This window comes from Schistocerca serialis, chromosome 3, assembly GCF_023864345.2.
Source record: "Schistocerca serialis cubense isolate TAMUIC-IGC-003099 chromosome 3, iqSchSeri2.2, whole genome shotgun sequence".
Classification (NCBI taxonomy): domain Eukaryota; kingdom Metazoa; phylum Arthropoda; class Insecta; order Orthoptera; family Acrididae; genus Schistocerca; species Schistocerca serialis.
The window spans coordinates 643580775-643593918 of NC_064640.1; the positions used below are offsets into that span (position 1 = coordinate 643580775).

Genomic DNA, 13144 nt, shown 5'->3' on the forward strand with positions numbered 1-13144 from the left:
TTGACAATGTTGACTGGAATACTCTCTTTCAAATTCTAAAGGTGGCAGGGGTAAAATACAGGGAGCGAAAGGCTATTTACAATTTGTACAGAAACCAGATGGCAGTTATAAGAGTCGAGGGACATGAAAGGGAAGCAGTGGTTGGGAAGGGAGTAAGACAGGGTTGTAGCCTCTCCCCGATGTTGTTCAATCTGTATATTGAGCAAGCAGTAAAGGAAACAAAAGAAAAATTCGGAGTAGGTATTAAAATTCATGGAGAAGAAATAAAAACTTTGAGGTTCGCCGATGACATTGTAATTCTGTCAGAGACAGCAAAAGACTTGGAAGAGCAGTTGAATGGAATGGACAGTGTCTTGAAAGGAGGATATAAGATGAACATCAACAAAAGCAAAACAAGGATAATGGAATGTAGTCTAATTAAGTCGGGTGATGCTGAGGGAATTAGATTAGGAAATGAGGCACTTAAAGTAGTAAAGGAGTTTTGCTATTTGGGGAGCAAAATAACTGATGATGGTCGAAGTAGAGAGGATATAAAATGTAGGCTGGCAATGGCAAGGAAAGCGTTTCTGAAGAAGAGAAATTTGTTAACATCCAGTATTGATTTAGGTGTCAGGAAGTCATTTCTGAAAGTATTCGTATGGAGTGTTGCCATGTATGGAAGTGAAACATGGACGATAAATAGTTTGGACAAGAAGAGAATAGAAGCTTTTGAAATGTGGTGCTACAGAAGAATGCTGAAGATTAGATGGGTAGATCACATAACTAATGAGGAAGTATTGAATAGGATTGGGGAGAAGAGAAGTTTGTGGCACAACTTGACCAGAAGAAGGGATCGGTTGGTAGGACATGTTCTGAGGCATCAAGGGATCACCAATTTAGTATTGGAGGGCAGCGTGGAGGGTAAAAATCGTAGGGGGAGACCAAGAGGTGAATACACTAAGCAGATTCAGAAGGATGTAGGTTGCAGTAGGTACTGGGAGATGAAAAAGCTTGCACAGGATAGAGTAGCATGGAGAGCTGCATCAAACCAGTCTCAGGACTGAAGACCACAACAACAACAACATAAAACATTGACTGAAATATTGTTACTTAGGTGACGTGTGGATTCAACGAAATTTAGATGTGTCCCTAAGCTTTCTGCAAGCACTGTATTGATACATTTGACGAACAAAACAGAAAATACTTTGTTGCAGATCTGTCTCGAATATTTGACTCTTTCAGTCGCAAGAAAAGCTCAACAGTACTGTTTCAGAAGTTGTGACTGATTCCAGAGATAATACAGATGTTGTGCCCATACCACTTAACCTGGGAGAGCATGAGATGAGAGAGGCACAAGCTCCATTAACTGTTTCATATGGACATAAAACTTCAGTGCAGATAAACAAAGGTCTCAATCCCAATGACACGAGTTTACGTAAGAGGAAGAAAATGAATGTTGAGGACAAAATGTATCTCCTGCTAGAGAAAAAATAAAGACAGACTGAAAGGGAGAAAGCATCCGCAGAACTGAAAATAAAATACTTAGAGGAGCCAAAGAAGAAATTTTTTTTTTGTTTTTTGTTTTTTTTTAGTGAGCGTGGGTATGACTATGAGAACACCCCATCCCACTACTTTAGTTCAGTAAAAAAAAACGCATATGGAATTTAAGAATTAAATGATTAATATAAAAGTGAAAAATAAGAAGCTTAAAAGTGTGAGAACAACTAATATTATTTGATAATGGTAGGGCAGTACGTATTTCATTATAAAAGTGTTGAACTTTTTACTACATTTTGTAAGTTTCTTAAAAGCAGCGTGCCGTTTTAATGAATACAGTTTATATAAAGTAAGTTCTCTCTCTCTCTCTCTCTCTCTCTCTCTCTCTCTCTCTCTCTCTCTTCGTTGCTGTAAACCTGTCGATGGTGGGAGGGTAAATAAAAGCTTTGATCACAGTGATTCAGTACTATATAGAAGTTATTACCTAAATTATATGAAAAGTGGTAATAAATAGCTATTTTCCAAACGTTTCACTCTTTTCACCCTAAAGAAGAAATTTGACAGCATGTAGCGGGGAGGGGTTCAATTACCATCTGAAAACATTCGTTCTTGACAATAAATGACGAATTACTTAACGTTCCATGATGTGATAAAAGTTACGATTTGTTAAACAAGTAGAGCTGTGACAAAGAAAAGAATTTTTTTAATAATTTTATCCAACAATTTGTGTATTACTGAATAAATAAGCGTAACTGCGAGCTTTTCAACTGAACTGACGGTTTTCTTGAAGAGGTTGCTTTTTTTCTGTAAGATGCAAAATATGCGCAAACTAACCTAAAAAAGTGTCTGAATTTGGTGTCGTCATTTACCAGGTTTAATAAAAACATTACAACAACCTTCACTGTAATGTGCCGCAATATCATCATCATCATCAAGCTGAGGAGCCACGATAACATGTCCGTGTCATTTTCTTCTTGTAGTAAAATATCTAAGTAGTTCAAAATCAGATTCAATTCGACGGCGCATCCCTCCATTCCGTTGCCGCTGGTGTCGCAACTGCGCCTGGAAAAACAGCAGCGACTGAAGACGAAATTCTGTCGTGTCGCCGTATAGCTGGGCGAGCAGGCAGCCTATTTCCTCGGGGGTGTCCGTAGCTGTCGCACTTTGGACAACGCACCTTTATCGCTCCATGTACGTTCCGGCCCTCCGTCAGTTTTACTTGGGCTCCGCATGAAATTCAACTGAATCGCGCTGAGCGATGAACGTGTTAACGGGGCTAAAATAACAAAATTCCTGGGGGCTTAGTCGGGACAGCAGGGTGGATGTTCCCAATGAAATGTTCGCAATAACCCTTGCGTTGGTCTTGCTGTGGGAGTGCGAGCACAATCAGTTACATTAATCACGAGTCCAGTCCCCTTTGCTGCGTAGCGCCTGTCGTAGTTCCCACAGAGTGGTACAGTGGGATGCGGCAATAAAATAAATGGGGATGCAATTTCACCATAACCTTCCGTATAGATAGCACCACTGTTAACTGGTTTATCTTTCTCCGTTCGGGAGGGGGGGGGGGGGGGGGGGGGGAAGGGGGCTGTGTGGAAGGAAGGATGCTCCATTTTCCATGGAGGATCACTCTCGCCCATAACTCACACCTGTAATGATCTGCATTAGGAAATCATCTCATCCACTGTTGCGCATGAAGTGCTGCAAGGATGGGCCCGTTCTGTTACATCTGTGCTCCGATACACAACTTCATAATAATTCAACCGCTTACGAATGATTGAAGCGATTCCTTCAGAACAAGCCAACACACACGGCATAATGGTATTTACGGATTGCTGGATTCAAACTGATGTCCCAGATTTAAGTTTTGTCACCGTTTCCCAAAATTTACGAAGACAATTAGTTGTTTCGGAATAACACGGCCAATTCATTTCTCTTCCACATCTTTCCCCGACCCGAGCGGAAATGAAACCATCTTCCTTCCATGCGACGGATTTGTGCCCAAAGTTTTCATGCTGTTGTGACAGTGCCTTGTAGAAAACATACGCATATTTTGTTCATAATTCATTTCTTGAATAAAAACGACTTACTTTTTGATTCACCTTCGTATTTTCGGTGATAGTTGGTTTGATAATGCTGGAGCATAGTTTGTTACATTATATTTGAGTTGATTTTCTTAATTTTATTAAATTTTTGCTAGTGCTTGAGTGCTGGTTCTCAATGTCCTTAAAGGTAGGTAGGTGTGTGTGTGTGTGTGTGTGTGTGTGTGTGTGTGTGTGTGTGTGTGTGTGAGGGGGGGGGGATGAGGAGAAGGGGACTTGTGCAAAATCTCACCTAGGACCGGCTTATGTTCCAGTTCATTTTTACTTTACCTGTAATCCTGGCTCTCTTTTAGTTCTATTTCTGATTTTCTTCTGCTTTTCCGCTGAAGACAGTCGTGACGGCTTTCGACCTCCCTTCGCTGGACATTATATGCAAAATTTCGTTCCACAATCTACGTACAGCCATATCTTGGAGCATGCCAGTTACACTAACTCTGTTGCGTTGGACTTGTAAGTACTCGTCGCCGATAGCTTCTGTTTTGTTCAGTACGAAAAGTACTACCTACGTTTTATTTATTTAGCGTATGGCTCATAACATCACAGTAGAAATTACAGAAACAACACGACTTAAGAAAAATCACATGTATAAACAGAACAATAAATAGCAGTTTGTATATAAGGACACCACCAATTGTAAATTTACACTCACAGAAGAGCAATCACAAACAAACGTGCAGCTTAGATAATATGTAGTCCATTGCCTCTTGGGTCGCCATTAGGAAATCCTGTGGGTCAGCCTCATATGCCCTTACTGGGCATTCCACCACGATGTGTTTGACCGTCTGTCTCTCAGCGCCACAGTCGCACGCGGCCGAAGGAAGTTTACCCCATCTGTTTAAGGAATCGGCGCATCTCCCACAGTTGGTTCTGATGCGATTAAGAGTTGACCAAACTTTGCGAGGGCAATCAAATCCTTTTGGTTTACTAAAGATGCATGGCATACTGTGGCAGTTTACTGCTGTTCTGCTCTCCCATTCCTCTTCCATCGGTCATTTATTTTAAAGTTGGTTTGGTGCAGCGCCTGTGCGGTCTTTAGTGGAGGATGCCTAGACCGGAGTCGGTTTCCTCGGATGTCGCGAGTATCTTCATGGATTTGTAATTGAGGGTTGGTCATGATTTTTTGAAATTCTCTAATCAGAGGGTGTTCTCGGCGCAGGTTAGGAGGGGCTATGTTACTGAGAACGGACAGCCACACTGTAGGAGTTGGCCTGATTGTGCCTGATATAATACGCACTGTTGCATTAAGTTGGCTATCAACCGTGTGTGTGTGTGTGTGTGTGTGTGTGTGTGTGTGTGTGTGTGTGTTTGCTGTTGAGCCACACTGGGGCACAGTATTCTGCAACTGGGTACACCAAGCCAAGTGCGGAGGTTCTTAAGTTAGATGCTGTGTAGCCCCTAGTGGTACCACAGAGCTTCTGCAATATGTTATTGCGTGTTTTAAGTTTCGCTGCAATTTTCGTCAGGTGTTCTTTGAATTTTAGTGTCCTATCTAGGGTAACCCCAAGGTACTTTGGGTGTTTGCTGTGATTTAGTATTTTCCCGTCTAGATATACATGTAGTCCTCTGTTGGCCATTTTTTTGTTCAAATGGAAGGCAGATACTTCCGTCTTTGTAGCACTAGGTTGTAGGCTCCATTTTCTAACGTTCTCGCTGAGAATCCCTAGGTCACTCATAAGGATATCTTCGACAGTTTCTATATTTCTGTGGGCCGTTGCCAGAGCCCAGTCGCCAGCATAACCAAATCTGCGCGATCTGGTTACGGGCATGTCAGCGATGTAAAGGCTGAAAAGAAGGGCCGCAAGGACAGAGCCTTGTGGGAGTCCATTATTGAGTTTCATTTGTTTACTTCTCTCATTCCCCATTATTACTTGGAAGGTTCTATTTGACAACATATCGTCAATGAGGTTGATTATCTTCTTGCAGGGGACAGCACAAATTAATTTGTACATGAGTCCCTGTTTCCAAACTGTATCATAGGCTGCTGTTAGGTCTATGAATGCTGCAGCTACTTTATGTTTCTTCTGCAACCCCACCTCTATATATGTTGTCAGTGATAGGACTTTATCTGTACAGCAGCGATAGGGGCGGAATCCTGCTTGTTCGATAGGGATTTTTTTTCAATACAGTTTGGCCTATTCTGTTGAGGAGCAGTCTTTCTAGTAATTTATAGACCATACTGAGAAGGGCAATGGAGCGGTAACTCTCTGGTCTATCGCCTGGTTTACCAGGTTTCAGGACTGCGATGATCTTTGCTCGTTTAAGTGAGGGAGGAATGTTACCCACTTGGAGAATGCCCGTAAAGAACTTAGCCAGCCATTATTTTGTGTAGGCTCCGACATGTGTGAGGAACTCAGGGTGGATACCATCGAAACCCGGAGCTTTGCCTGGTTTAACCTTCTTCAGGGCATTGGTAACCTCCTCGATACGAATATCTGATGAATAATCTGAGTCTATTGCACGGGTCCTTTTTAACGTTTTTAAGTCCTCCTTCACTTTTGTTGTGTGCTTTCTATCTCGTGGGGCTCTAGACGGAGAAACTATGCGGGTTGCAACCTTGTTGGGAGATATTTCGTCCTTTCTATGTTCAGGTGGATTTGCGCCTCCAAGTTTACGCAGTAGGGACCAGGCTTGTCGGCTTGACTTTGAAAAGTCTAGATTTTCAACAGTATTCTCCCATTTTTGCCGTCTAATAAAGTCGATGTTATGTAATAGTTCATCCGCTATTTCCCGGTCCCCATTCTTGAGGAACTCCGCGTACAGGTCATCGCATATCCCAGTCCAACCGGGAATGTATTATTTGCGGTACCCTCTTGGGATCGCTGTTTTCGCAGAGCTAATGACCGCTCCCACAAACCTCTCATAGCTCTTGCTGGTTGGAGGGATCCAGCTCAAGGTATAATCAAGTTGTTCAGAGAATTTTGTCCAGTCAGCTTTTGTAAAATTCCACCTCGGTCGAGGGTAAGACCTTATTATCGGGATGGATATACCGATATTAATAAGCACAGGGCGGTGCTGGCTATGAGGGAAGTCCGTCAGGACCCTTCTAGAGGCTGTCAGTGGTTTATCGCTTGTATCCCTCGAAACAAAGCACAGATCCGCGTTATAGTCGCAGTTCCATGCGGCTTATCTGCATGTCCCTCGGTCCTTGGCATCAAAGACCAGAAATGTATTTTGTTCCTCGGACCAATCGACCAGGATGTCTCCATTGCTATCATTCGTATTGTATTTCCACATTTCGTGGTGACTATTATAGTCTCCAACGTATACGCTTGGGTGTGCGTGGATCTTTATGACTTCAGCGGCCATGTAGTAGCAGGAGATTTATAGATATTAGTTACTGTAACTTCTCCTACTTTGATGACAACTTCATGGATATCATTTGCAATGGAGGCTTCAACTAGAAAGGCGTCATCTATGTCCCCACGCACATATGTCGCAACGCCATAGTGTCTGTCATACGTGGCTCCAAGTAGATCATATCCCAGTATCCTTCCTCTAGCTTCAGGCTGGGCTCTATTTTCAGCATGAGTTTCCTGTGTGGCTACCAGGTCAATGTCGTTATGGTGTAAAATTCTCTGCAATACTTGACATTTTGCTCTGCTTATGCCCTCAATGTTGAAATGGCAGATTCGGATGCATGGTCCGAGATCCATAGTCAGTTAGGCTCTAAAAGGACCGTTGTATGTATCTTGCATAGCGCTTTGTCTGTCGTTCTATTTCACTGTGATGTGGGGCAGGAATTCTTCGTTCGGTCTGCCGCCAGTTGTGTTAGTTCATTTAGCGTTACCCAGGGTGCACCACGTGGAGGCGAACTAACTTTACACTTACGATACGAAGATAACCATGGTTGAAATCCCAGTCGGATGTATGGTTATAATTTCTCAAAAATGATCAACGTAGCACACTATCCATCAACAATAAAAGAATTTCATCTCAGTTATGAAGCACTCAGTAAGGTCGTTCAGGCAAAGAGTTCCGACTATCCATGTTAGGAAGATTTACGTTCCATCAACTGTCGTTGCGCTCATGTCTAACGGTTTCATGAAAAGCTTTAAAAGACAAAGTTAGTCCTCGACCGCCTTTACTGCTGTCGTCACGAAAGGCAGAATAAGTCCAGCACTTAGTCATCTTTGTTGACAGTTAATACATTAATCTTATTGTGTTTTATACGCTATAACTGGGATTCTGGTAAATCTCAGAAGATTGGTGCCCTGCAAAATTCCGTTGTCTTTCCCATGCATGCAGTTGTCTATGCATTCTTTACACCGCATAATGTACACGGTGATACCGAAACCTCGCAAGCCATCGGGATCCAGCGACAAGAGTTTCATACGGAGAGCGAAACTCATTCTACACGGCGTTAAACGATGTGAGTTAAATACTAGATTTTTTGGGAGAGCCAGAAATTATACTACTTCGATGAAGGTATACTTACCTCCCCTAAAGGACGCCTGGGAATCGAAGATGGATCCCAAAAGAATCTTTCAACCAGAGCAAAATATAATCCCGTAACATTACTTCTAAGAAAAGGCATATGCAAATAAATTTTTCATCAGAATAGAGGCGACTGCAAATACAGTGTCCTATAATCAACTGTTACAGTCATGGTCACTAAGTGTCACCCACACCTAGAAACGACGTGTTGACCTCGGTAATTAAATTTAAACTGCGGCTTGAATCATAATGTTACTCCATTTAAATTGTTCAAATGGCTCTGAGCACTAGGGTACTTAACATCTGTGGTCATCAGTCCCCTAGAACTTAGAACTACTTAAACCTAACTAACCTAAGGACATCACACACATCCATGCCCGAGGCAGGATTCGAACGTGCGACCGTAGCAGTCCCGCGGTTCCGGACTGAGCGCCTGAACCGCTAGACCACCGCGGCCGGCTAACTCCATTTAAATCATGCAATATGAAATTCCGTATCCCGTGGATCTATCTGCAGGCGCTTCTTTTTATACAGTTGCTTCCATCAGGTACTAACAAACCTAATGTTAAATACAACACACAAACTGAATAGTAATGTGAAAGTAAGTTATTGTTATGGGTAGAAGCATTTATTCCCTGCGTAGCAACGTCAACTAGCTCCACAAACATACAAAATAGCATAATGTAACATAATAACGCATTATTTCACGTTAAGCGATCTTCCATGTTTCTAGAGTTCATTTCCATTTCTGCATTAGTAAGGACTCTTTCTGTCAACACAATCATTTTTGTAGTAATATTTTATCTAAATAGTCACTCTGCAGTTCACAATCGAGTGCTTGGCAGAGGATTCATTGGACCATCTTCAAGCAATTTCTCTACCGTTTCAATCTCGAACCGCGCGCGGGAAAAACGAACACTTAAATTTTAATTTCTCTTATTTCATTGTAATAATCATTCCTTCCTATGCAGGTGTGCGCCAAAAAAGTATTTTCATACTCTGGGGAGAAAGTTGGTGACTAAAATTTTATGAGAAGATCCTGCCGCGACGAAAAACGTCTTTGTTCTAATTATTGCCACCGGAATCCACGTATCATACCCGTGGCGCTGTCTCCCCTAGTTCGCTATAGTATAAAACGAGCTGCCCTTCTTTGAACTTTTTCGACGTCCTCCGTCGATCCTATATGATTCGGATCTCTCACAGCACAGCAATACTCCAGAAGAGTGTACGATATGTAACATACATTTTCTTAATACCAGATGCAAGTATCTGATTAGAAATAAAGCATCTGAAGATGGATCCAAACGATCTGAAATGTCAAAGTTTATAATTTAAGTAAAGTTATTTTGTGACTGGAAGCGGAATTTATACGTACGTACATTACAAGCTTGGCCACGATATGATTTCTCATTATGTCACAGCGGGGTGTGTGTGTGTGTGTGTGTGTGTGTGTGTGTGTGTGTGTGGGGGGGGGGGGGGGGGGGTGTTCAGAATTCGTTGTTGGTGCCCTCCAATATACCTTGCCGTCACAACCCGCATTAACGAGCTACGAAAGCTTAAGTTTTAAAAAATAACGTACTACTATTGAATTAAAACACTTTATAGAAATAGTTTACATCAGTGGTTCAAACATCAATCAGTATAATGTCTGTGAAATTACAGTTTAAATAAATACAACATGTGAAAAGCATTTATCCAATAACTTAAGAACATGTGTGAGATCGCACTGTTTGAGGAATTTTAACAAGAATAAACTTTTACATCTTCACAATTTACACGGCACAAAACTGAAGTGTACATTCACTGTTGTTGGTTATTTCACTAAGCTCTAGAATTGTGAACCGAAGTCTTCAGACAATGGCTATGCAAGCATATATTCTGTCCTTTTCACCAACTTCCGGGAAAGTCAGTCTTCCAGTATTTTCTTTTTCTTAGTGGAGGATGTTGGTCCCTTCCTGTGATTTGTCCGTTCCATTTGTGGATTCGCTTGGTTGGCAGCAGGTACCGTCATCCAGTTAACTGACGCGGTTTCCTGGCTGGAATGATTTCTACAGCCAGTCAGGCCGAAAACCAATTCACATGGGCTAATACTTAGAAATGCAACTAAAAATTATCCTGTTTTCAACGAAGCTTGTAATTTCTTATCTTCGTTATCACAATACTGGGTTCTCCGAAAGTTACCATTAAAATTTGTAAATTAATATCGATAAAACTGTAAATTTTTTAGCAAAATGTTTTTTTTGTGTGGGGGGGGGGGAGGAGGAGGCTAATGATCCCCATAAGCCAATCCCGTCCCTCTTCCCCTTGGAACCGCGCCTGGGGTAACGCGCACGGATTGCATACTTCGCTGTAAATATTTTCTTCGTAAATTATGTTAAATTGTAAGCAGTTTGAAGTAGTTAATCCGGAAGAAAATAGCAAGGCGTATTTTTGGACAATAATAATTGTGACCAGCACGTCACTTCCGGGATTTGGGGAGATACGCCGGAACCGGATCGGCAGACTTGACTACGAGAAAACTTTCGCACTCTCACAGTTGGAGTACAGGAATTCCGTCCCGTGGAATGGGGGGGGGGGGGAGAGAGGGGGAGATATGGCGACACGAAGGGCATCTCATCACCCTTACTGACAAATCCAGTAATTAACATGCCGACCCCGTGAAGATAAAGGATAAGAAGGAGGAAAAAGAAGAAGAGTGCTAGTGTGCAGATTGTAGACTAGGATGAGAGAAAAGTGCGGGTCACCTTCTCGTCGAGCGCTTTGTGGTGCTCGAAGAGGCTCTTGAGCGCCTTGAGCACCTCGACCTCGCTGGAGACGCCGGACTGCGCCGCCGCCTGGCGCTTCACCACCGTCATCCTCAGCGAGCGCTCGTGCCGCGACACCAGGCACTCCAGGTGCTCCAGCAGCAGCTGCAACACCCAAACATCACCACACTCTACCACTGTTGCTTCATCCTCAACGTCAATAACTTCAACGTATTACGCATAAATACCCATTACTGTTCGACATCACTAATGGTGATAAAACATTGGAAACAATAACAACTGAAAAATACTTACGAGTAACAATCCGGAGCAACAATGACCACATAAAATGTAGGAAAAGCATATGCCAGACAGATTCACTGGAATAATCTTACGGAATCTACTTAACAAGGGGCCAATAAAATATTGGTTCGATCTGTCCTCGACTACCGCTGGGGCTGACGCTACGAGAGACGCCTTATGTATCACGGGAAAGCAGACCTCCAGAAGAGGAAGACAACATATTGCTTCATACCACATACATCTCGCGAAATGACCAAGGCGAGAAAATCAGAGGAATTACAGCACATACTTCGTTCTTCCCGCGTATCATTCGCAGACGGAACAGGAAGAGGGGAAGTGGTAGTGATACCACAAGTACTTCGCCCACAGCTCTTAATATAGCTTGAGGTGCGACATGGAGATGTAAATCATCGGACAGTTTCCTTATCGGCGAAAACGGCCAATTTCTTCTATAGTTCTTGCGCAGTCTTTACATGTAAAGAACAAACGCGACACCAAAATTAAGCTTCCCCAACTGATAATGAAAAGAAGTCGTTTGATAAAGTAATAAATTTATAATATACGTGTGTGGCTATTACCGCTTCTGGCGCACAAAGAAAGAAAGAGCCGTGAGGTACTGCTGGCTGGGAGACGGCCAGAGGGATGTCCAGACGCCTACTCAAACGGTTTTTAAGGTTCAAAAACAAGTACAGTGTCTTTGTTCTATTGATGCGAAGGAAAAACATGAATAAGAAAGGATTCTTCCACCGTTCGCAATGGCTCCTTCCCTTGCACTGTGAGTCTTTTCTTAAGCGTATCTGTTCAGTGTAGTTGGCTGTAATGGTCGTGTGTATAGTATGGCGACATTTGTGTGTTGTAGGATGACGAGATGGAAGCTGTCTAACCAGGTGTCGGCACACCGCCTACTCCTCTCAAATAGCACCAAGCTGCCGAGCTGGACGTCCCCCCCCCCCCCCACACACACACACACACACACACGGCAGTCGACGTGCCCTTATCCAGTGAGATAATGCTGAGCGGTATGAAATTCAACACAGGATACTAGAGCAATGTCTGCTTATCAGGAAACTGTCATGCCATCAAGTCCACGTCGCCCCCCCCCCCCCCCACTCTCTCTCTCCATGCTAACAAATTCTAGCGGTGAAAATTTCTTCCGGAACCAGGATTCTACCTGGTTACTTTGGAGTCGAGCACCACGGCACAGTCTACGGAGGCGGGTTCTTTCAGACAGCAAGTTTATTAATAACAGTGTTTACATTCGTCGAAAAATCTTTCGCGCTACCAGGAAATGCAGAACCAGCTTCTTTCCTATCTCCAGTCGATTAAGAGACTTCACAAACCTAAGTATGAAAATTTGATACAAGTGGCAGTTGGTATAGTGAACATCGAATATTTAATATCTTATCCCACCTGGACGGGGAACACTGCGATTGTGGTTAAATGTAGCGGTTGATTTGCATAGAAATTTCTAACAGTCGCTTTATAACTTCCTTTAAACAATTTTATTCGGCCATTTCGGCCATTAGAGAGTACGCTTAATTTCTGATAGAAGGTATTTGCATGTACGTTTCGTTACTATCTCTGGTTACTCACTGGCACTTGCTTCATTAAAAAACCAAATAACATCGCTATATTTGATTTGTATACACAATGCAGAATCAATATACATTGAGCTGACAAAAGTCATGGGATAGCGATAAGGCACATATACAGATGGCGGTAGTATCGCTTACGCAAGGTAGAAAAGGGCAGTGCACTGGTGGAGCAGTCATTTGTGGTCTGGTGATTCATGTGAAAAGGTTTCCGACGTGATTATGGCCGTATGACGGGAATTAACACACTTTGAACGCGGAATTGTAGTTGGAGCTAGACGGACTGGGCATTTCATTTCGGAAGTCTTTAGGGAATTCAATATCCAGACCTCCACAGTGTGCCGAGAATACCAAATTTCAGGCATTACCTCTCACCACGGACAACGCAGTGGGGCGAAGGCCTTCATTTAACGACCGAGATCAGCGGCGTTTGCGCAATATTGTCAGTGCTAACACACAAGCAACACTGCGTGAAATAACCGCAGAGATCAATGTC

General features: G+C 42.8%; 1 protein-coding gene across 1 annotated transcript in view; it reads right to left on the minus strand.

Annotated features, from left to right (window-relative positions):
* Window positions 1-13144, minus strand: part of LOC126470529 (liprin-alpha-1) — a 1209312-nt gene that overhangs the window by 314826 nt on the left and 881342 nt on the right. Inside the window, exon 5 of the mRNA XM_050098447.1 lies at window positions 10754-10918. Within this exon, the coding sequence (XP_049954404.1) occupies window positions 10754-10864 (111 nt within the window). The 5' untranslated portion in view covers window positions 10865-10918. The remainder of the gene's footprint in view (window positions 1-10753; window positions 10919-13144) is intronic.